This window comes from Hyperoodon ampullatus (assembly GCF_949752795.1).
Source record: "Hyperoodon ampullatus genome assembly, chromosome: 9".
NCBI classification, from domain to species: Eukaryota; Metazoa; Chordata; class Mammalia; order Artiodactyla; family Ziphiidae; genus Hyperoodon; species Hyperoodon ampullatus.
The window spans coordinates 35,767,301-35,792,736 of NC_136922.1; the positions used below are offsets into that span (position 1 = coordinate 35,767,301).

General features: G+C 38.2%; 1 protein-coding gene across 1 annotated transcript in view; it reads right to left on the reverse strand.

Annotated features, from left to right (window-relative positions):
• ITGB8 (integrin subunit beta 8) overlaps nt 1-25,436 on the reverse strand; it is a gene marked incomplete at both ends in the record, with an annotated part of 90,779 nt that overhangs the window by 51,101 nt on the left and 14,242 nt on the right. The window contains 1 exon segment of the mRNA XM_079711733.1: nt 3,771-3,856. Within this exon segment, the coding sequence (XP_079567859.1) occupies nt 3,771-3,856 (86 nt within the window).

The following is a 25,436-nucleotide window of genomic DNA, read 5'->3' on the forward strand; positions in this document are numbered from 1 at the left end:
CTTGGAGCTCCTCAGAGAAAGGTGGCATATACTCCTAGATATAAGGGGCTGGATGGGGAATCTCAGCTGTCCCAGAGCCTGGGGAATACTGAGGGTGCGTAAGGCTTGATACATGTATGCTCATTCATGCCTCCCATGAAGGCCACAGACCAAGGGCCACATGCGTTTTAATTTAATTAATTTAAGTAAAAACTGCAAGCCTTCAAATCAGGAAAGGAAATAAAGTACAAATAACTCTGATTTTTCTTTTCAGCCGGAAATTTTGTGATTTGTATATACAGAATGAAAAAGAGGGGAGGGTGGTTAATTCACTGCAACTATACATCAAGCTATGCCATTTGACCTTTAAATGTCAAATCATTTTGCTGAAATAGGCCATAATTTGTTTTGCAGTGTCTGAATCAGCATGGCTGTTTTTACTCTACTGTAAAAACTAAGTTAGAAAAACATTGCCAATTTGACAGTTAGGTTTGAAAAGGGAAGAAAAGATCGTGGCATCAAAATAAAGAATGGAATGCTGCCCCTACCCACTGTGGCCTACTTTCCACTCTGTATAAAAGAAAAGAATTTGAAACCACACCCTTTTAACTTCTGGTGTTTTGTGTCATTTTAATGTCTTCTAATTCTTATATTTTACTTTTTCTACAAGAATTACTCAAACAAACTTATACTCCAGCTGTCTAAAACCTATTTGAGAATGAAAAGCCCAGGTTACAAAGTTGCCCTGGTTGGCTTCTCATCAGTTGTTACTTTCATCCGTTTAATGTAGTCTGGAGATATAAATAGGAAGAGGTTTTTCTCCTACTCGTTTCTGAGTCTTTCTAACCTCCAAGCATGGCAATCTGCACAGAAATGAAAGAATTCTATCATCTTCCTTTTTGACAGTGGATGCCCTTTGTATTGTATTTCAGTTTAATTATGCTCCAAGGCTGCCCTGTAAACTTCTGGCTATGTAATCACAACCTGTATCTGACATATCAGGCAGAAGAGGAAGAGAAGTCTTCAAAACTTTCACATATGTTAAGTGGTCTTTTTTTTTCACATATGTTATGTCAAGTCTTTCACATATGTCAAAAGGAATATGAGGCATTGAACTAGGTAATATTGATACAATTTTGTCTATCCTAAATATTTTCAGTTCCTTTTATGTAGCATGGAGAAAAAGAGAAGTCAAAATATATAGAATGGTAGATTGACATGCTACACAAGAATGCAGACAAATTGATTATACTCTGTGTAAATTTTCTAGTGAACTTTTACTTTTGACCAGCTTTGAGAATTACACAAACCAGGCTTAAGTTGTTCATGTTTATCTTTTCTAATCATGAACAGAGAAAAAAATGCCTCTTTCTTTCTTGTCCCTCTACTCTTGCTGGCTGAGAAATAAAACCATCAGTTGCATATGTGACTAAATGGTGGGCAATCTTTCAAAATTAACCATTGCATTTTTCCTTTCAGTGGTGTCAGGTCAGCATGTAGGGAGTGGACAGCTCCTTCTGTTAATGATATGGCCAGTGACTGAGTCCTAACATGGGTTGCTTCCCCTGACATTGTATTCTTATCACAGGCAATTTTCTTAGCTTCCTAAGTCTGAATGAATTGCTCTAGAGTCTCACCATAGTTCTTATAGTAACTTAAGCAATGCCTGTGTACTAAATGCCTTCCACATACAGTTTCATTTAAACTTCACAACAGTGTGTCATAGTTACAGTTATTATTTCCATTTTAGAGCCAGGGAAAACTGAGGCTCAGAGTGGGTAGGTTAACATGGCCAAGTTTACATAGTTGGAAATTGATGGCACTGGGATTTGAATCCAAGTTGATCTCATTTCAGAGCCTGCTTTGTCAACACATAAATTAGACTACCCTGCACCACATAGAAGAAGATTTTGGGATATGAACAGCCAAGTCATTTCTGGATGTTTTCTGAGATCCCCTTCTGAGGATTGGACCAACAGCAGACACCTCTGGAAGCCACCCTACGTTTCCTCCTTGGCTTACCTCCTTCCAGTTGACCACCCATTCCTCTGAATACACAAAATCCCTCCTCCGTGGCAGGACTGACATTGCTACTCCCATAACTGTGACTCTCCAGACTTTTCATGCCAGTAGAGGTGTGAGATGGAGAAGGGTGCTCTCTGGAAACTGACATTCTATATGGCTGGCATGTTGCATTTAGCTGGTAACTGGGTTTCTGAACCATCTTTTGAAAATCCCTCTAAACTATAGTCACTAAAGTTCTCAGGAGCTGAAGTTAAGTTGGCACAATCTTCACAACTCTAATGATCTTCCTCGGTCATGCAGTAGAGATCTAAAACGGAGTGTTGGGTGGGGGTCAGGAAATATCAACATATCAACAAATGTAAAACATACCTGACAAGGAAAAACTGGAAGTAAACTTCAAACTCAAGGTTATAGAGATGAGGAAAGGGAGGCTCAGAGAAAAGAGTGAATTCTGTCTGGTCATTTGGATCATAGGAGGGAATGAGGTTGGTCCTGGAAACTGTGGAATTGTCCTCTCTATGACATTGCCTGGCTCCATGGGTTCTGGCAAAGCACTGCCTAGTTTTGAGTGACATCTGATTTTCTGACCGATAAAGCCCAGAGTACATCCAGGAAGCCTTTGGGCTGTCAGTAGGAGGGCTGCTTACTTTCAGAAGACATGGCTACTGTTTCATGATCCCCTCCCCTGCCTTTTTCCTGACTTGTTGCATAGAAGAAAGTAATGTCCATCATCCTTTGCTACTTTTCATATTTCTGTTTCCTCTTGGGGGATGTATAAAAGGACAAGTAATAACAGAAGAGACTGGAAAGATAACGGTAGATACAGTTTTTCCATCTAAATCAGAGGCTGCAAAAGCTAGAGATTTCTCTTCATGTCAAGCAAAAGGCCATTAAAGCTCTGTTTGTTTCACTTCTCAGGAACTACATAAATAATTGTAAAGTTACCTAGGCAATCTCATAAAAAAAAACCCAAATTAGCAGTTGGCTTCCTCATTGAAACTTATTATATAAGGTAGTTTTGATTGAAGATTACCAACAAAAGAAAAAACTCAATACAAGTTTAGAGCCAAGAAGGAAGGAACACATAATCGTTTTACAAAAAAGTTTGTTATTGGGATATGTTTCTCTTTATTTGACTATAAAAACACAAATTTTGAAGAATAAACATTTTCTGGTTATTCTCCATGTAACAGAATTTAATGTACACAATATTGCATGAATTGAGTCACATGTCAAAGAAAAGCATCCCATTTTGCATAAGTAGCCAGTGAACTGATGTACAGTGTTATGAAATGGAGCAAATCACTTATCTCCAAGTATTTCAAATAAAAACAAATGAGATGGAACAATAAATTAACTTGCTTTTCTTTAATAAGCAAGCACAAGACAACGATCCAACTTGGATATATAACCTAATGCCCCAAGCTGCAGCAAGAATTTCACACAAAGCCTACTGACCTATCAAAAGTTACTATCCGTGTTTGCCAGTTCTCTCTATAGAACAGATGGAAAACATAAAATGGTTTGCACTTCATTTCACAATTACCATAATTTTCCTAATAGAAAGGTTATACTTATATTCAGCCAGATATGCTGTTTCCAAGCATGAAACCAAAGAAAATTTTCCTGATGCTCAGCAGTATCTTTCTTTTTCCTGATGCATCTTCAAGGCACAGAATATTAAATCAGTGAAATCATGCTAGAAAGAAGGTCAATTTTAAGGAAAAGAGAAAAGGGCAAAAAAGGAAAGAAAGAAAAAGGCACACCTCTTGAGCACACCATCCACATTCCGGACCCAGCGCAAGGCACTTGGTGCAGGACACTGCATTCGAAGATGCACATCTATTGTCTTCTGTAATGGAGGATAAAATGAGGCATTACAGTTTACTCTGATATTGGGAAGTATGTGCAATTCTAGACCAAAATGTATCTTGAAAACTGAAATAAGCTGACCCATAGTTTTAAGTACATGACATCAAAAAATATATAATTTCTTTGGGAATTGTTAACCTGATCACTGCAATTAATATGTACCGTATTTTCTGGATGGCTATCATCTGGTTTTATAAAATTAGGGAAAAGAAGGTGATAAAAATATGACTTTAATTAGGTTTTGGGGTTTGGTTTGAAATTCTGTTGCAATGGCAGAGGATCCTCCAAATTTTTTAGTGTGCTCAGGTTTCCCTGTAGTTCATATTATCTGAACCAATGAGGTGTTTTTGGATCTAGAATTTTTCTGTAAAAATAATCATATACAAACCTCAATCTCAACATGTAAATCCATGTTGAGTCACAGTGAATGAAGTTTCTGAGAAACATTCTTGATGGACATACACAGTAGTTCACTTGGTAATTCTGCCTGCATTAATATTGATTATTTCGGCATGAAGGATATCAGAACCAGACAAAATGGCAATGATTCAGTATTTTAGAAATAAAGTGGTTAAAATGAATGGGTTGTTTTAGTTAACCTCATTTAATTTCTCTGACTGGACCACTTTAAGATTATGACCAATTCACTTTTCCATAGCTACCCACACTTGTCTGTTATGTGTTAATAACATAGTTGTGCCTGGATACTATTTACCTTTATCCTTCTAGCCACTATCTACTTAGATCATTAAAAAGAAGCTCATATTACAGACTTAAACACATAAAATATAATAAAGAGAGAGTCATAAATTATTTTATCATGAGGTTTTAGTGGAACAATCACATGCTTCCCATACTCCATCCTTTACAATGAAATGTCCCAAGGACATGGGAAATCACAGCATTCTACCCATCTCACACGCACACAGTAAATAACATAGACATCCTGGCTTTAAGTAGTTCACAGTCCAGGTGAGGCGTAAACTGTATAAGCAAACAATAAAATACAGGGTGATAAGCATAACAAAATATCACCAATGCACTATGGGAATATGGTGAGGATCTTCTCACTCTACTTAGAGGGAAGGGCAGGGGTCAGAGAAGAGGGCATGTTTGCGGACGGCTCCCCAGAGGCAGTGATATCTAGTATGTCTCTTTGCCCTCTCATTTTGTTTCTTCTCATTTGTGTTCATCTCTTTCTAAAAAATGTAATAGGCATGAAAGAAGACTGTGTGTGTGCCCAATCACACATGCATATCGAAGTTTGAAAGGGGATAGAGTCTACAAAATCTCTAGCTATCCTCATCTAATTGGTTTCTCTTTTCCTTCTCTCTCAACTTGCCCCAACATTCTTGAAGACAGGGTTAAAACGGTTCTGACCTGGAGGTGGCATGGGATGGGTGTTGGCAGTGAAGAGAGAGAGAGGAATACAGAGGAGTAAACATAGCAGAGAGGTGCATTGGGATATTGGGAAGTATGTGCAATTCTAGACCAAAATGTATTTTGAAAACTGAAATAACTGGGGTGGTAGTGAGCACTCTTCCCTGTATTTCCCCAGACACCAATGAGTTAAGCTAAAAGCATTCTTCCCTAACATCTCATTGTTCTATTATCCTTCTCTTCTGTCCCCTTCATCCTTTGTCCTTGGCTTTACATCAACTTTTAAAATACACCATCCAAAACATCTTCCCTGATCTAGATGCACTGCACTGGCCTAGAATTTTCTTCACTGGCCTAGAATTCCAAGGACTAAAAAAATAACTAATGTTTGGGCTCTCTTTACTACAGTGTGGTCACCAACTATGCAGACTCCATAACCTAAAAATCTTCCATCTGACTTATCCTCCAAAACTGTAAAACCTGCTTATTCCTAAAGTATTCAGAAGAGGAGTGACCTTTTTAGTTTTGTTCTCAGAAAACAAATCAGTTTAGGTCTAGAAGTCAAGCACATTTGCAGACCTAACTTGACCTTTACTAACTTTTAAGCTTGACCCAGCTTGAAGATGGAATTAAGTCTATTTCAGATCAGAGTTGACCAAGCCTTTCACTGAATAGGTAGGACTTTTGCTCTGGCAGTTAAGACTGCAGTCTCCTAGAAGGGAAGCTGCAGATTCTATGACTTTGGTCTTTGTTTCTAATGGTTGTCTGACTGTCTTAAGTTAACCTGGTTCAAGTTCAAGTCAGGCTCCTACTTCTATAGCACATGTAGTAAATAATGAATTTATAAGCAAACATCTGTTCTCTCTGAATCTTTTTTTAAAATTATTAATTAATTAATTAATTTTCGGCTGTGTTGGGTCTTCGTTGCTGCGCGTGAGCTTCCTTTAGCTGCGTCGAGTGGGGGCTACTCTTCGTTGCAGTGCGCGGGCTTCTCATTGCAGCTGTTTCTCTTGTTGTGGAGCACGGGCTCTAAGCACATGGGCTTCAGTAGTTGTGGCATGCGGGCTCAGTAGTTTTGTCACGTGGGCTCTAGAGCTCAGGCTCAGTAGTTGTGGTGCACGGGCTTAGTTGCTCCGCAGCATGTGAGAACTTCCCCGACCAGGGCTCGAACCCGTGTCCCCTGCATTGGAAGGCAGATTCTTAACCACTGCACCACCAGGGAAGCCCTGTTCTCTCTGAATTTTGCTTTCTGTTTTCTTTTAAAAGTTCTAGTGCCAACCTCCGTTCTCAAACTTCATATACCTAAGGATGATGACCAAGGGACACAGAGACTTTGGTTCTGTTAACACTTCCCAGGTTCCAAGGCTGACATTTCTCAGAGTCTATTTAACTACAGGAAAAATGATCCTGTTTATATGATATGTTTATTAATATTATTTTGAGGATGTTTAATCTGCAGAAGTGAAAGGAAGAAGAAAATGGACCAAGAAAAAAATAACCTAAAGACAGTAGAAATTTCAACGTTTAGCTTGGGATCTTTCCATAAGTCACGTGATCAGATCAAGTGAAATTTCTAGGAAACATTTCTAATGTTTTTCTGGTCTAAAGTCTACACCACAAAATTTCAACAAAATTTAAAGGATGTCCATAGTTATCTGGAAGAATGAACTGAAAACTGATAAGGATTATCGTCCGTGGTATTTAGAATCAATCATTCTAGATCCTCCTGTTACTCCTAGACAGAATGATTTGTAAAAAATGCAGAAATGGATTTTTTCCAGACAGCATCCTCTTCCTAATTGCATTTACTATACAAATTAAATTAAACTTGGATAATTATATAAAACTGCTTCCTTTAAAAAAAACAACAGAATAAACACTGATATGTATTCTACTTTGGTAACAGTCAAAACCAGGCAAGTTGAGCACATGTAGAATAAAGTTTGGAATATAACTTAAGGGTTTCCTTGTTCTAGGTGTATATCATAGTCATGTAAATGTTACAGATATCTTCAAAATACATTACCTGATTACTGAAAGTTCTTGCATAACATGACATTTAATGTGTTATCATTTGATATAAAAGTTAAAACAAAGAAATAGATTCCTGTTTTAATCACTTGTAATTATCTAGTTATTCCAAGTTTTGACTGAGGAACTGTTTTGTAAAGGCCCCTACAAAAATATAGGGAGGGAGGAGGTGGTTCAGGTCTCCTTCTTTGAAAATCAGGCACAGGAAACAGAACCAAAGTCACAGTTAAATTTCATAGGGATTAAGTAAAGGGGCAAGGGAGAAAAGGTGGAAGCATGGAAGCTCTTTGGAAAAGATGGATCTGAGTAGGGAAGCTTGGAAGAGCTTAGAAATGTATTACAAGGTTGGTTCAGTGGGTTGTGTAGGCTTCCTGCTGGAGGAGACTAGTGCCTGTGTTCTGGTGGATGAGGCTGGATCTTGTCTCTCTGGTGGGCAGGATCACATCTGGTGGTGTGTTTTGGGGTGTCTGTGGCCTTATTATGATTTTAGGCAGCCTCTCTGCTAATGGGTGGGGTTGTGTTCCTGTCTTGCTAGTTGTTTGGCATAGGGTGTCCAGCACTGTAGCTTGCTGGTCGTTGAGTGAAGCTGGGTGTTGGTGTTGAGATGGAGATCTCTGGGAGATTTTCGCCATTTGATATTACGTGGAGCTGGGAGGTCTCTTGTGGACCAGTGTCCTGAAGTTGGCTCTCCCACCTCAGAGGCACAGCACTGACTCCTGGCTGGAGCACCAAGAGCCTTTCATCCACACGGCTCAGAATAAAAGGGAGAAAAAATAGAAAGAAAGAAAGAAAGAGGATAAAATAAAATAAAATAAAGATAAAATAAAGTTATTAAAATAAAAAACAATTATTAAGAAAAAAGTTTTTTTTTTAAAGTAAAAAAAAAAAAACACAGATGGACAGAACCCTAGGACAAATGGTGAAAGCAAAGCTATACAGACAAAATCTCACACAGAAGCATAAACATACACACTCACAAAAAGAGGGAAAGGGGAAAAAATAATATATCTTGCTCCCAAAGTCCACCTGCCCAGAGATAAACCCACACACATATGGTAACCTTATCTTTGATAAAGGAGGCAAGAATATACAGTGGAGAAAAGACAGCCTCTTCAATAAGTGGTTCTGGGAAAACTGGACAGGTACATGTAAAAGTATGAAATTAGAACACTCCCTAACACCATACACAAAAATAAACTCAACATGGATTAAAGACCTAAATGTAAGGCCGGACACTATCAAACTCTTAGAGGAAAACATAGGCAGAACACTCTATGACCTAAATCACAGCAAGATCCTTTTTGACCCACCTCCTAGAGAAATGGAAATAAAAACAAAAATAAACAAATGGGACCTAATGAAACTTAAAAGCTTTTGCACAGCAAAGGAAACCATAAACAAGACCAAAAGACAACCCTCAGAATGGGAGAAAATATTTGCAAATGAAGCAACTGACAAAGGATTAATCTCCAAGATTTACAAGCAGCTCATGCAGCTCAATAACAAAAAAACAAACAACCCAATCCAAAAATGGGCAGAACACCTAAATAGACATTTCTCCAAAGAAGATTTACAGAGTGCCAACAAACACATGAAAGAATGCTCAACATCATTAATCATTAGAGAAATGCAAATCAACACTACAATGAGATATCATCTCACACCAGTCAGAATGGCCATCATCAAAAAATCTAGAAACAATAAATTCTGGAGAGGGTGTGGAGAAAAGGGAACCCTCTTGCACTGTTGGTGGGAATGTTAACTGATACAGCCACTATGGAGAACAGTATGGAGGTTCCTTAAAAAACTAAAAATAGAACTACCATACGACCCAGCACTCCCACTACTGGACATATACCCTGAGAAAACCATAATTTAAAAAGAGTCATGGACCAAAATGTTCATTGCAGCTCTATTTACAATAGCCAGGACATGGAAGCAACCTAAGTGTCCATCATCGGATGAATGGATAAAGAAGATGTGGCACATATGTACAATGGAATATTACTCAGCCATAAAAAGAAACGAAATTGAGATATTTGTAGTGAGGTGGATGGACCTAGAGTCTGTCATACAGAGTGAAGTAAGTCAGAAAGAGAAAAATAAATACCATATGCTAACACATATATATGGACTCTAAGAAAAAAAAAAAAAGGTCATGAAGAACCTAGGGTTAAGAGGGAATAAAGACACAGACCTACTAGAGAATGGACTTGAGGATATGGGGAGGGGGAAGGGTAAGCTGTGACAAAGTGAGAGAGTGGCATGGACATATATACACTACCAAACGTAAAATAGATAGCTAGTGGGAAGCAGCCACATAGCACAGGGAGATCAGCTAGGTGGTTTGTGACCACCTAGAGGGGTGGGATAGGGAGGGTGGGAGGGAGGGAGACGCAAGAGAGAAGAGATATGGGGACATATGTATATGTATAACTGATTCACTTTGTTATAAAGCAGAAACTAACACACCATTGTAAAACAATTATACTCCAATAAAGATGTTAAAAATATTTTATCTAGGTAACAAGAACTAATAATAATAACTAATATTGTTTTTTTAAAAAAAGAAATCTATTACAAGGAAGTTAGTGCCTGAGGCAGTATCTCAAAACAGGGAGAGCAAGGAAATAATGCAACTATTGGTATTTCTCCTTTGTCTTCTAGTTTTTTCCTTGGAGTTCACATAAATAATACAAAATTGAATTGTTATATGTGGCAAAACTTCAACTACTAAAATGATTTTTATTCAACAAATGTATATTTCAAGTGTGCTCATATAGAATTAGTTGAAAAACTTCACTTTAATATTTGTAGTTTGTTACTAAACTATAATTCAGAAAATACTATTCTCCATCAGTGGCATCCAGCCTAGATTGGCAAATTTTTCTCCTCTACCTCTAACATACTGCTTAATTTCTTTTGAACTTGTAGCAAATAAGCATTCAGCCCATGTAAATGAAAATGAGTACCTTTATGGGGAAAACCATTTTGTCTAAATAATTTTGCCTCTACTTGCACTTGAAGAAACATAGACCTACATTTATGTTTAGTGAAAAACACCTTGGCTTCCTTTCTTTCTTGTCTCCCTGTTAGTATTTCCAGTGATTAGGTTTGATAGTCTAAAGATGTATTTGGAGAAAAGGTGGTGGTATGATAATGTTCAATTCTTATATAGTGGCTCAGGAAAAAGGGTGAGGGGATTCTAAGAAAAAATAATTTTCTTAGATCCTCAGAGGAAGAACCTGAGAGAGATTCTTGGCAAGTGATTTTTGAGAAGGGAAGTGAGATGAGAAGGTCAGGACAAGGTGCTCAGCAAAGATGTTGGTGCAGTCCAAGTCTGATCTCAGCCTGATCCAACCCAGAAGTCATACCCAATTGACACCATGGAGTTGTCCCACCTTGAGGCAAGGGTGGTCTAACATTTATACCCTCATACCAGTCAGTCATTCGCTGCAGGCAGCCTGGAGGGCATAAGGTGGGGGGCAGGGTAGGTTAAAGTCCCAGATATCTTTGAGCCATGTAGTTTGCTTTGGTGGAAGCCAATTCTGAGAAGGTGGCATTTGTGAGCCATTAACAGCCAGAATTCACAGTAGCTGGGGATGGTGTGCCAGCCTATAAAAGGATTCCAGATGGGGTGCCAGCAACATCTACTAAAATGATGTACCCCAGAGAGTGATAAATAATTAGAGTAGCAGGCAGAGATTGCTATTTGCCTGCCTGTTCTTTACTGAGAGTATCCTAGTTTTGCTGAAGATGGCATTGAGAAGAACTGGAACATCACACTTTCCAGCCTCACTTACATGGTCATATGACTAGTTCTGATGACTGGGATGAGGAGGCAGAAATTGCTTAACGGGGCTTCTGTCAAAGTTCTTCAAAAAGAGGGCTGATTCAGCTGGAAGGCCCCTTTTGTCTTATGCTTGTCCTGCTTCTTCCTGCCTGGAACATGGATGTGATGTCTCAAACAGCAGCAGCAATCTTCATACTTGAGGTAACCTTCTTCATAGAAGCCAATAGTGAAGATGGCAAAAGTAAAGAAGCCCAGGCTGCTCATCACTGTGGAGTTGCTGCCCACTTTCTGGGTTGTCTCTCAGAACTGTTTCTGACATTAAGAGGAAAATTCACCCCAATCTTACTTAAGCCACTATTTTTAAAGGCCCTGTTACTAGCAGATGAACACAATGCCTCAGACAGTTTTTCATCTGAGATTCAAAAGATAAATTAATGAGATGTCCATAGCAGCGTTATTTACAGTTGCCAAGATATGGAAGGAACATAAGTGTCCGTCAACAGATGAATGGATATAGAAGATGTGGTATACACACACACACACACACACACACACACACACACACACACAATGGAATATTACTCATCCATGAAAAAGAATGAAATTTTGCCATTTGCAACAACATGGATGGACTTGGAGGGTATTATACTAAGTGAAATAAGTCAGAGAAAGACAAATACTGTATGATATCACTTATATGTGGAATATATAAAATAAAACAAACTAGTGAATGTAACAGAAAGGAAACAGACTCACAGATATAGAGAACAAGCTATTAGTTACCAGTGGGGAGAGGGAAGGGGGGAGGGGCAAGATATAGGTAGAGGATTAAGAGTTACAAACTATTATGTATAAAAAAAAAGCTAGAAAGATATTGTACAACACAGGGAATATACCAATATTTTACAATAACTTAAAAGGAATATAACCTTTAAAAATTGTAAATCACTCTGTTGTACACCAGTAACTTACAATATTGTATGTCAACTACATCTCAATGAAAAAATGAAAAAAATTAATAAGAGAAAGACTTGAGCAGAATTAATGTAACTGCTTTTTTAGAAATGTTAAGCATAACATTACTTTATATGACACAGATCATCCACCCTAAAGAGATTGTGTTTTTTCATGTTTTGCCATTCTTTGGAAAAGTAAGACTACTAGACTGTCAGTTCCTAGAAAACAGGTGCTTACACATATTTTCTTTCTTTCTTCAGTATCTGAGCCTAGCACCTGGTACACACTCAATTAATGTGGATTGAATAATTGATATTCTAAGTTGAGTTTGATTTGTCAATTTAATTTCTCAGGTCTTTCTAGCTCCTGAATATGCATTTTAAAATAATCTTTCTTTCCGAAACCTATTTATTGCAGAAGGCAATATAACTATGTTTACTTAATGTTTCACATCTGTATGACCTCATCTTGATGTTTCCAAATGTGAAAAAAAACAAATATACCTGTAGTGACAAATTTCTTTTTATTTTTTTAACATCTTTATTGGAGTATAATTGCTTTACAATGGTGTGTTAATTTCTGCTTTATAACAAAGTGAATCAGTTATACATATACATATGTTCCCATATCTCTTCCCTCTTGCATCTCCCTCCCTCCCACCCTCCCTATCCCACCCCCTAGGTGGTCACAAACCACCTAGCTGATCTCCCTGTGCTATGCGGCTGCTTCCCACTAGCTATCTATTTTATGTTTGGTAGTGTATATATGTCCATGCCACTCTCTAGTGACAAATTTCTTTTCCTTACATTTGGTCTTCTGATACTGTACAGTTCGGCTGGTTTATTTTAAAGCAAGGCTAGTTTCTTTCTAAAGAACTCTGAATATGTGATGGAATGATACTGAATTGAAATAGCACTTTTGAATGCTACCATTATCAGATGCAAAACTACCAAATTCACTTTTTTTTTCTTATTGTTCAGATCTAAATCAGATTCCATTTCAGCAAATGTTTTATGCCCCTATGAGGTTGAGTAACTTCTTACTGAGAGGAACTTCCTTATAATGCCAATGTTAGGCAATAGCATTAGTATCTTTTCTTCTTATTAACCAGGTTTATTAGACTTTTATTACATGTAATCCTCGTTTCAGGGACAAATTTCAACCTCCCTTGTTATATAGCAGAAAATCATGTGAGTACAATAGGGTTTTATGCTAGCATAAAGATTTTTGGAGCACAAACGGGGAAAATAAAGCCACTTTCAACACTGGGCAGGTTAAGAAATGTTAGGGCAATGCTTCACATTCCATTAGTCTGCCCTTCCCTATTTGGGGCAATCCCAACATGAGTCAGTATTTAAAGTACGCTGGGATGGCATAAATCAAAACTCTAGTTCATGATGGAATTTACAAGAAGAACCACTGTGAAGCCACTGATGACACTCATTTGTGTTGAAATGGGCCACATCCAGAATGCTAGTCTGGAGGGGTCATATCAGAAACTTTTATTGTGACTCATTTACACACATTTTAACCAACTTTGCTTTGAAAAAGTTCTGATTGCAGGCCATCTTCGGTGATTGTGTAATTTATGCTCTACACCAGAACAATTTTAACTTGAAAGGGGGAACTATTAACTACACTGGTGAAACAGGTGTAAACTGAAACTCCTCAGGCAAGCTGAGGCCTCAGGTCACCCTAAATGCACAGTAGTTTGGTGTGTAGAACAAGAAATAAAAACAATACACAAGGTAATCCATGCTCAGGTGATAGAAAATGTACAAGGAGAAATAAAACACCATGAGTTATTATTTTTTTTTATAATGTGATCTGTAAGCTTCATGTATTTGCATATCCAGTTCTCTCTTCAGATTGAGAAGTTCTCAGATATTATTTCTTTTTTTTAAAATTTATTTATTTTTATTTTATTTATTTTTGGCTGCGTTGGGTCTTCTTTGCTATGCGCAGGCTCTCTCCAGTTGTGGCGAGTGGGGGCTACTCTTCGTTTTGGTGCACAGGCTTCTCATTGCGGTGGCTTCTCTTGTTGCAGAGAAGGGGCTCTAGGCACGCAGACTTCAGTAGTTGTGGCACTCGGGCTCAGCAGTTGTGGCACGTGGGCTCAGTAGTTGTGGCTCCCGGTCTCTAGAGTGCAGGCTCAGTAGTTGTGGTGCACGTGCTTAGTTGCTCCGTGGCATGTGGGATCTTCCCAGACCAGGGCTCGAACCCATGTCCCCTGCATTGGCAGGTGGATTCTTAACCACTGCGCCACCAGGGAAGCCCCCATGAGTTGTTATTGATGAGGGAATCTCTTCACATTAAGGATAAACCATCAGGTTTGAAAGATAGGTAAAATGCAGAAATCTGGCTGAAATTTGTTTGATTGTTTTTTAGATTATATCTTCTTTGAAATGAGAAGGAGACAAAAGAGTATAAAGAGTACTTGTCATTTGCATTTGAAAATGACTTTGCAGTTCATATTATTTCCTAACAGTGAATTTTCTTTTGGTGGGCCAAGCAGATAGTTCAACAAGAAGAGGCTCAAATCAAGTTTTGCATTTACTCCTTTGCCTGTGCATATCAGTTTGTCTCCTGACATTCACTCACCGGGTGGGAATTTGTGACAAAGCAAGGGCAACTCAGGAAGAAAGGTGAGGGGCAAAAACACAGCATCTCTCAATATTGCTTTCCTACTTCAGACTTGGAACTTGAAAAAGGATCAAAATCTCAAGATTCAAGGAGGGCTCCAGAGGCCCCTCTGAGGCAAATTCTGGTTAAAGCTGCATTTGTCTAACTTGGAAAAGCAATATTAGTCATGTGCTTTGTGTCTTGTTTTAACTGGAACTTTTCCATACATTCCAACTGTCCTGTTTATGAGGCACACTCCCTTTTTATAAAAGCCAAAATATTCACCGGTTTCCCACTCTGTTCCTCTAAATAATGTTTTTTAATCTAACACACTAGAGTTCTAGGGGCTCTTCCTATTTTCCTCTCCAGCTCTTGGCATGTATGAATTTCCTTTCTCCCACCTAAAAAAAAAATCATAGTGCTATTCATGTCAAAACCCAAATGCCCCAGGATAGTAGGAATACATTTTTTTCATTATATCTTTTAATCTTGAAGTCACGCTGCAGGTGTGCACTTGATTAGAGCACTTCTAAGTAAAAAAATAAATTAAAACTCAAAGTGAATTTTAGTTAATTCAGCATTTGGTTTTCCCGTAATTACACTTCAAAGACCAAAAAGGTATCTATAGTTGACTCTGCCACTTGAAAATCAAACCTATATATATGATAGGATAAAATTAGGGGAAAAACCCCAAATATTTATTAAGTGATTACTCTCATTTGGGCCCTGTACCAAGCACTTTATATGTATTATCTCACTGAAAATTTATAAAAGTCCTATGAGGAGAGCACTACTAAGCCCATTTTAAAGATAAGGAACTAACTAAAACTCAGGCAAAGTCTCATCTCAAAGTCAGAGAGCTAGTAAGCGCAGAGACCAAGTGTGAACCCAATTCTGACTACAGAGCCTCTTCTCTTAAACATTGTCCTGTATAGAATGGAGAAAAACATAAAGACAATTATACCGAAGTATGATTTAAAACCTAAAACCCTTGTTAATTAGTACTATTATTAATTCTTAAGTGATGACTCAATAATAATTCCCATGTAGCTGAAGACAATTCTTTCATACTAGTAGTATGTCATTACTTTTCCTATCATCAGTCCCACTCTAGAGATGAGGATGTTAGATTCTCCCCAGTAGGATTATTTTCTGTCCTCAGTGCCAAAGACTTCCCTAAGTACTTCAGTGCCCTTTTCAAAATTCATTTTATTTCTAAGCACAAGGAAACTTTGAGTTTTAACACCAAAGCCCCAGCTTGAATGTCTTACCAAGTGCCTGAATCAGATTGGTTGGCACTTTTTCAGCAAGGGAGAGAGCTTCTCCTTTTACTACTGTGTTTCCCCAATATCTTGCCAGGGGACAGTTCTGGGCTGCATGCTAATTAGGCAGAAGCACTTGAAATGGTGTTTGCAGTTGCAGTTTCCATTTGTGAATTTCCAGTTCTGCCCTGGAAGCCAAATCTGGAACAGGGAAGCAAGCAACTTGTTCTTGCCCTAACTGCCTATTCTCAGACCTTGGCTTCATAATTTAACTTTGCTGAGGTTTTGCTTCCTTGCTGATGAGGCAGGGAAAATGCTCCTGCTCTTTATATGCTGTATTCATCTACTGTGTTGTGAAAACACTTTAAAAAGTAGAGTATGAGTTTAAATGACATGATTGGTGGAAAAGTTTTGCTTTATAGCATGTACAGTCCTGTTAGTTTATGTGGACATTTTAAGATATAATTTATAATATGAAAGATGTGTTTTTAAAGGTCATCCACAACCCTATATGTTATATATATCAGTTACTCATCAGTTGTCTGTAATGCAGAATCATTCATTGTTTTATGTTTTAACCTTGTCAGCAAAGAAGTACAAACAAACTTTTGCTGGGATGAAAGTGTTCTGTATGTTGTTTGTAGTGTTAGTTTCGCAGGTCTATACATCTGTCAAAAACTGTTCAATTGACACTTTAAATGATGTAAATTTTATCAGTAAGGTTGATTTATTGTTGTAATATTTATCAATAAAGTTTATTTAAGATTAGCATTGTAAATTAACTTTGATAGAATATTATTTGTTAGATAAAGGACAATCGGAGCACAGTGGGGAAATATATTCCTTTCTTGAGAATATATATAAAAATATTAAATTACTTTATGTGGTTTTTAAAAAGTATGCTAATGACACATTATATAAATCTTTTGACTTACAGATCAATTTGTGGTTAACTAAAGTCATTTATCCCTACACTATATTTACCTGGTTTATATAACCTATTCAGATCGAGGGGTAAATTATTGTAATGCTCCTTCAAACGGATTGAGCTCAGCTGTGAGATGATAAAAGTTTTTTCGGGTTAAAAAATTATTTTTTATACTCTACTTGGAATTCCTTGCAAGGCTTCAGCAGCATGAAAAATTGAAAGGAGTGTGTACTAATACCAAGTGTAAGATTAAGTATCTTAGTAATTAGTACTAATATTAGCACTAATATAGTTTGAAGCACACATTAATAATATATTTTTTAGTCCATTCCCTATAATAAAATCACTTCAATCTTCAAGCCAAAGATGATTCTAAATACTTCAGTGTCTCTTATAAAATTCATTTTACTTTTGGACTCAGGCAAAGGAAATTCTGAATTATAATTTAAAAATTTTCACCTTACTCTACCTTATAGGAATGAAATTTGATATTCTATAATATTTATATTACCTAAACTATTTCAACTAATTGCCCAGTTTACTTCCATTGGCTGGAATTTGACTAGGTACTTCTTGCTACATACATATATCAATGATCACTCGTAATCTTCAAGGTGTACTTTCCAAGGACAAGGATATTCTCTTATAAAACCACCAAGAGTTGGTGAATTCAGGACATTTTATATTGATACTATAACACAAACTAATCTATAGTCCATATTGTCCTATGAAATTCTTGTTCCATAGTCTCCATATTTCCCAAAATGGTCCAGCTATTGCTTCCACCTCATCAAAACTCAGCTTTATTAGAGTTTATCATTCTTTGGGTAAATCTTCAACCAATGCTTTAATCTTCTTGCTCTCACTAGCTGTTTGTAGGCTTCTCCCCCCATTCTCCCAGTCCCTGCCTCCCAAAACGTATCAACTTCTATTCTTTCAAAGTTCACAGCTCTTATTTAATATGTCCCTCCCAATCTTTGTTATCATCACCAGACATTTTTCTAAATTTTACAAAGTATTATCTTGCTCATGATTTTCAGCTTACCCAATTCCATAAAATCACCCAAATCACCCCACATCTCACTACCTCCACCTTAGAGTTATTGGGAATCCCTGGGGCCTGCAGCAGGGCACTCTCATGAGCTATTGGGGCCAATGGATCATGAAACCATGAGAGAGTTATTAGACCCAAAGACCAAAAGTAGGATAAAGGACAAATTCAGGAGGATCCAGAGGATGGGACAGAAGGCAGGCTCCTGAGCCAAGAATTCTAAACATGAAGTTGAAAATAAACAGAAGTAGTGTTTATGCATCCTAAGCAACAACTTATACCTTAGCATCTGAAGCTGCCTTTGTGCAGCACTGTTTCTTCCAAATTTCTTTCTCATTTCACCTAACCCTTAGGCCCTGTTGATTCATCTCTTGTTGACTTTCCATCATAGTTTCTCACATTCACTATTCTAATTCTTTCTCTTCAAATCCCCAAACGCTTCTACCAAGTCCTCATACTTAAGATATGACCCAACCTTACCTTTATATTACCTAGAATATCTAAATTACTTCTTTTTTAAACTCAAATTTGTCTTTGTTCTCTTTTCAGAGGAAGAAGAGTTTTGTACTTGCCAAGATCATTTCCTCTGTCTGTCTAGTGAATTGCTCACTCAAAGGCAAACAATAATTCCCTAATTATATCTAGCAACTAGTATTTAGTAATGTTTAAATGTGCTCTACCTTTTAATAGTGAGTGGACACTCTATCACTTCTCCCATTCCCACAGCTAATTCTCTTTTTATGTCTGACTATTTCTACATCTCTCTAAACTCTATACCTTGATGGCTTCATGAACTAACATGACTTTAAGTCTCATCTGCTTGCACATGACCATCAAATTAGTATCTGCAGTTCCAAATTCTCACTCAAGTTTCTGTCTTGAATTTTCAACAGTCTTCTGGACATTCTACGTAGGTTCCTACTGGAACTTCAAAAGCTGCAAGTCTCAAATAAAAATCATCTTCCCATCTATCAGTAGCTCTTCCTGACTTGACTGACCTATTTCTGTTAATTACAATATTTTCCTAGTTATTCTGCTTTAAATCTTTATAGTCAACATTGACTCCTCCCTCTGCCATAATCCCAGAAACCTGTTAGTCACCAATACTCCTTGCTTTTACCTCAGTATCTTTAGCATTCATCTTTCCCTTATTGGACTTCAACCTAGTTTAGACTCTCATTTATCATTTGCTTTGCTGTTAACAATTTTCTCAGTCTTTTACCTTGGGCATCTACCACTGAAATTCATTATACAGATGTTCCTCAGTTTCTCCAGGGGGTTGGTTCCAGGACCCCCCGCCCCATACCAAAATCCAAGGATGCTCAAATCCCTTATGTAATATAAAATAGCACAGTATTTGCATATAAGCTGTGTACATCCTCCCATATACTTTAAATGTTCATGTTAATGCTATGTAAATATTTGTGAATACAGTGTAAATATTATGGAAATAGTTGCCAGCATGTGACAAATTCAAGTTTTGTTTTTGGAACTTTCTGGAATTTTTTTTCTGAATGTTTTCAATCTGTGGTTGGTTGAATCCAGGGATGTGACACCCCTGGATACGGAGGGTTGACTGTATACATTATTGCCTACCCTACTAAACAATCAAATAAAAAGCCTTCAATGATTTCCCACCACCTGAGTAGTCAAGTTCAAACAAATTCACCTATATCTAACTCAATGGCTCTCTCTTTCACTTCTCCCCTGATGCCCTAGTCATGGCCAGTATGTATGCCTCCTCTCTCTGCCTGAAGAATCATCCTGGGCATTTCCCTCTGTTACAGTCCTTCCAGTTCTTCAGCATCCAATTAAGACACTTATCTTACTTTTACATCTCTGCCATCAGTTCCTTCCTGTTCCTTTCAGGTGTGGCTTATCTCACTACTTTTGAGTCCTTACAGAATTTGCATTGTGATTCTTACATTGTGCATTAAATTATAGTTATTTGTATGTATTTTATTTAGTTATTTGTGTTTTACTCGTTTATTTAGTTAGTTGCAGATTATGCAAGTGTGGGTATAATTTACATATTACGTTTGTAAATATACTTAGCAAGAAGCAAATTCCCCCAGGGAGGAGATGATGTTAGATAGTTTGGAAAGTCTTCACTAAACCCTTTCACTTCCAAAGCATTGTTGGTTTGTACTACTTCCGGTATAATCCTCAGCTATTATATACCTCCTCAGATAATCAGCTCCAGCTGATCGTCTGAGGGGGTAGCCCAAGGCATTCAAAAAAAATGTCCATCTCCCACTCAGTAGGAGATTCAGTAGAGTGAGCATCCTCACACCAGAACAAAGTCAGGCTTCCTCAGACGTTTCTCTTCCTTCCATAGAATCAAGAACAAGCCCCAGAACTTCCACCTTCCTCTTGCCACTCACAGCTTTATCACCACTATCTACCTTGAGTTCACAAATACTAATCTGTCCTATCCGTGTTCATGTCAGTCGCTTCAAGGAGTCTAAGACTTGCAAATGCCCCTCTAATCCCTATTAGGCTATACACAATCTCTCTTCTCCCCTTGTCTGCACTCTTTTACAACTCCAGAAACCCTCTTCTTGTGCTCTCCAAAACTGTTAGCCCATTTCCAGAAGAATTCCCTGTATATCGGTCTCTTCTATGCATTTTCCCACTCCTTGCTCTAATGAAAACTGAATCATCCCTGAGGTTCGCTTCCTTTGCTGACCTCATGAGCAATGGCTGTTTCTCCCATGACCCTCATGACACTGGGCCTAGAGGCAGATAGCTGCCCTCCTTAGTTCTTATTGCCACTTCCAGGGCACTTTCCCTCCCTCATCCCTAACTTCTCCCAGTTTTGACATTCTTAACTCAGATTACATCACGCAGAACCCTGAATTACTACCAGCATTTACTGACGCCAGGGTGATGCCTTCTCATTTCTAGAGAATTTTGACTCGTTGCTCATCACACTCTCCAATACTACTACTATTTCAGTTCATGGCAATTTCAGTATATATGCAGAACATCTTTGCAGTACCTAGATGCCCCACTTACTTATTCTCTTCTCCAGTTATTTTGTCCTCCACTCTGATTTAGCTACTTGCTTAAGACACGGTCATAGCTTTAGACCTTGTAATTACCAGTAATTGCAACCCCTCTACAATCCCAATATTTCCCATATATTTCCCTCTCTGACCACTACCTCGTGTCTTTCAGTCTCACTCACTTCCAGGATCCTGACACCAACAATCTGCCACCTCCACTCCTTCCATCTTCCCATCTATGTCACATCTCTTACGTCCCTTGATAGCCTCTCTTTTTTTCCATCCCCTCCACCAATTATCCACAAGGCTAACTCTCACTGCCCTTAAGACTTTGCTCAAACATCCCCTTTCTTAATGATGTCTAGCCCGTCTAATACATTTAAAATGGCAACTCCCACCTATCCCCCTAATCCTGGTCTACTATTTCCCATAGCACTTAGCACTTTCTAACATACTATATAATTACTTATAACCATGTTTACTTTTTATTTTGTTTCCTCTTCCCCCAAAATATAAGACTCATGAGGACAAGGATTTGTGTCCTTTTGTTTCCTAATGTTTCTTATACATATTGAACTATGCTTTCCACACAGTCATTGTTGAAAAATTATTTGTTAAATGATTAGCACTTATTAGATTTTAGTTTAAATTATAGAACCTGTTAGATTATAATTCACGTTTAAGTGCCAGTCTCTTCCTTTCAAGTGACATATCATTGAGGCAGATGCTATCCTTTCATATTTCCCTCCAGGTTTATGGACTTGGCTCAGATATCACATTCTGATGGGAGGAGGCAGACCATAGAAAAAATAAATAGAAGGTATAGCATTCTAGAAGGTGCTATATGTCTAGCACTTTCTGTAGAGAAAAACAGACTCAGATGGGGAGTGAGGAGTGCTAGAGAGGAAGGTGTGAGCACTGCTGCTTATCCCCCAGCTGCGTTTGTTTTCACTATAGAAGGTGCTAGACAAATGGCACCCTCTAGCACGCTGGACATTCTATTTATTTTGTCAATGGTCTGGCTCCTCCCATTAGGATATAAACTACATGTGGGCAGATATTTTTGTCTGTTTTGTCCACTGCTCTATTTTCAGGGCTTAGGGCAATATCTGGCACCTTATAGAGACTCACTACATATTTGTTTAATGAGAAGATGAATGCATGTCTCCTCTGCATTGACCAAAATGTCCCGTGTGTGCCCTCTCCCCCAACCCCTTCTCCCTCTGAGTTGATGTGTTTACTTCTGCATCGTTCAGTTAACTTTCTCCCAATTGTGCCCCCTTCTCTCAGTCAGCTCTGAAACTCAGCTCAGGATGCCTCCCCTTGGCAAGCTTTGTCCTGTTACTGCACTTATTCTCTCTGGCCATTCTGCACTGCTCCCCAGCACTCATAACACTTTCTTTTTTTGACACATTGTCTCTGAATTTTGCCACTTTGATATCCCTAGTCTACTCATTCGATAAATTAATCCTATATTTCTGTTCTTCCTGTTTTTATACACTCATTTAACAGTTTTCTGCTAATAGCTAAAGACAGTGCAAGTAATCACATATACCTTTAGGGTGAGGGATACACAACCTGTATTTGCTTTATGTTGATGCATTTTATGATGGTTTCTAGGAATACATTGTACCTAAAAAGGTGAACCATATGTATAGTAAAACCTAAGTAGTTGAAACCTTCAGTTAATCAAGGCCCTGCACTTTAATTCTCTGCTGAAGCATAGGAAAATTTAAAATTAAGTATTAATATTTAGAAGGGACTTTGAGGTTCTGTCTCAGCATCAGGACACACTTGACCTATATCATGTCTAATTCAGGAGAAGTCAAAAGCCCTGCAACACTAATGACCCAGACCACCCACCTCGGCCCCACATCACTATCTTGTTTTACGTACTCACACAGTTCCCAAGCTCAGCTGTCCCACCTGCGTGATATCTTATATCTCCTCTGTCCCCATAGCAACTAGTACAATGTCAAATGTACTGAGTAGGTGTTCAAACAATACCTTCTGATTTATTGATTGAATGATAACTGTGAGGCTTTTCTCAAATCTCAAAGTCTGAATGATGTACTTACTAAGATAGGAAAGTTTACAAATACATCTTTAAAAGATTTTCAAAAGAAAGCATCAAACTATGAATGACCATGGATTTCACATACACTGTAGGTAACCAGGGTTTTACTATAACTGTTTCTCACCTTCTCATGGGCAGCACTGTTAGTATTATTAAAAGATTTCTTGAGTAGAAGGAAGAGAATGGACAAAGATTTGGTCAAAAGAGGAAAAGATTATCATCTGGGAACACAGCAGAAAATTCCACTTCTTAAGGAATTTGAAGTTATAATGATTTGGATGGCCTTCGTCCATTCATGAATTATTTGGTAATTGTTTAATACCTGCTATAATCATGGCATTGTGAAGGGTCTTAAGAATAGGTTACCTACCTTGTGAAGCTTATAGGGTAATAGCAAAAACTAACATATGACAGAACCTTAATAAGTGTGCTGTGAAAAGAACAGGCTAGGTGCTATGGCAGCAAACCATAGGAGGATGTCACCTAAAAGGGAGACTGGGAGGGTCAGTAAAAACTTCCTTGAGGAATTTGCCAGATCGTTTTATTACATAATTGCATCTCTATTCTGTCTGGTTCCCAAATCACACAGTATTGTTAAGTTGCTACAGGGTGTCAGCCCATTCAGCTGGATCAGTTAAAGCTGGAAAAAAATCAGCAACCCATTCAGAAAAATGAAATCATCCCCCAACATACAACACCCCAAGTCTAATCTCTGAACCCCTCTGTTTTCTACTCAGCTTCCCCTTGGCCCTTATATCCCTTTTGTCTTCTAATACTTAACCACCCCTTTCAAGTTCAACCTCTATGCTTCTGCTGAAGACTCCCAAGCTGCCTTTTAAAATATATAATCAAGTATGATTATTTTTGAATGGTAAATAGGAGCTGTTTCCTCACCATGACTGAGGCTCTTGAGTGCCTCTCTATCCTGTCAGACCCATTTTGCAGATCCACTGAGTGTGCAGAGATAGGTCAGTTTATCTACCCCTTCTTCCCTGAAAGATTCTATTCTATTCCCAAACAAATGACAACCTGACTCCAAACTCTGTTCCTAGGCTTCTGCGCTCTCACATGCATGTGTACCTGTGGCCATTGATTACTTGTCTCCTGAACAACCCTGAGACACCCAGATTTCCACCACACTTCACCTTTGCACACCAACAGTTGAAAAAGGAGATGAATGAAAGGTCTTTTTCAAAATATATTTTTAATATATAAATTAAGTTATATACATTATTGATAATGTTTTCTCAGATTCTAGAATTCCCTTCCAGTCTCCTAGTGTTCATGTGGTATCTCCTGTGATCTTTTGGATGGAGGGGGCCACTGTATATCTGGGCAATATCCAACAGCCTTCTTTGTATAACCAACTAATTCAGACTATCCTAGGCCACTTACTGTATAGCATCCTCAAAGCTTTGGAAAGGTGAGTTTGTAGGTAAGTCATATATAGGAGTGCCACTGTGCTGTAGAGGTAGGCTTCCAAATTTTAGGTAATTCCATATTTCTTGGGATTTTTCTGGGTGTTTTAGTTCTCTGCTTGTCAATAAGGACCCCTAGGAAATATCCTAAAGTGGATGGACCCGTTAGTAGGTCATCTGCCACTATGGCAGCTCCACAGAACTCGAAGGCCCAGTTCCAGAGTACTCTGGAGCTTGAATTCTTTAACATAGAGCTAGAAGCATCTACAGGCTTACCTCATTTTATTGTGCTTCATTTTATTGCGCTCTGTCGATATTGTGTTTTTGCAAACTGCACATTTGTGATAACCCTGCATCAAGTGCATTTGTTCACTTCATGTCTCTGTGCAGCATTTTGTTAATTCTTACAATATTTCAAACTTTTTCATTATTATTATATTTTTATGATGATCTATGATCAGTGATCTTTGATATTATTATTGTAATTGTTTTGGGGCACCACGAACCATGCCCATATAAGACAACAAACTTAATCAATAAATATTAAATGTGTTCTGACTCCTCCACTGACATGCTGTTCCTCTATCTCTCTCCCTCTCCTCGGGCCTCCCTATTCCTTGAGACACAACAGTACTGAAATTAGGCCAGTTAATAACCACGTGGTGGCCTCTAAGCAGCCAAGTGAAGGAAGAGTCCCATGTCTCTCACTTTAAATCAAAAGCTAAAAACGATTAAACTTAGTGAGAAAGGCAGGTTGAAAGCTGAGACAGGCTGAAAGCTAGGCCTCGTGAGCCAAACAGTTAGCCAAGTTGTGAATGGAAAGGAAAAGTTCTTGACAGAAACCAAATGTGCTGCTCCAGTGAACACAGAAATGATAGGAAAGCAAAACAACCTTACTGCTGATATGAAGAAAGTTTTATAGTGGTCTGGATAGAAGACTAAACCAGCCACAATATTCCCTTAAGCCTAAGCCCAATCCAGAGCAAGGCCCTAATTCTCTTCAGTTCTGTGAGGGTTGAGAGAAGTGAGGAGG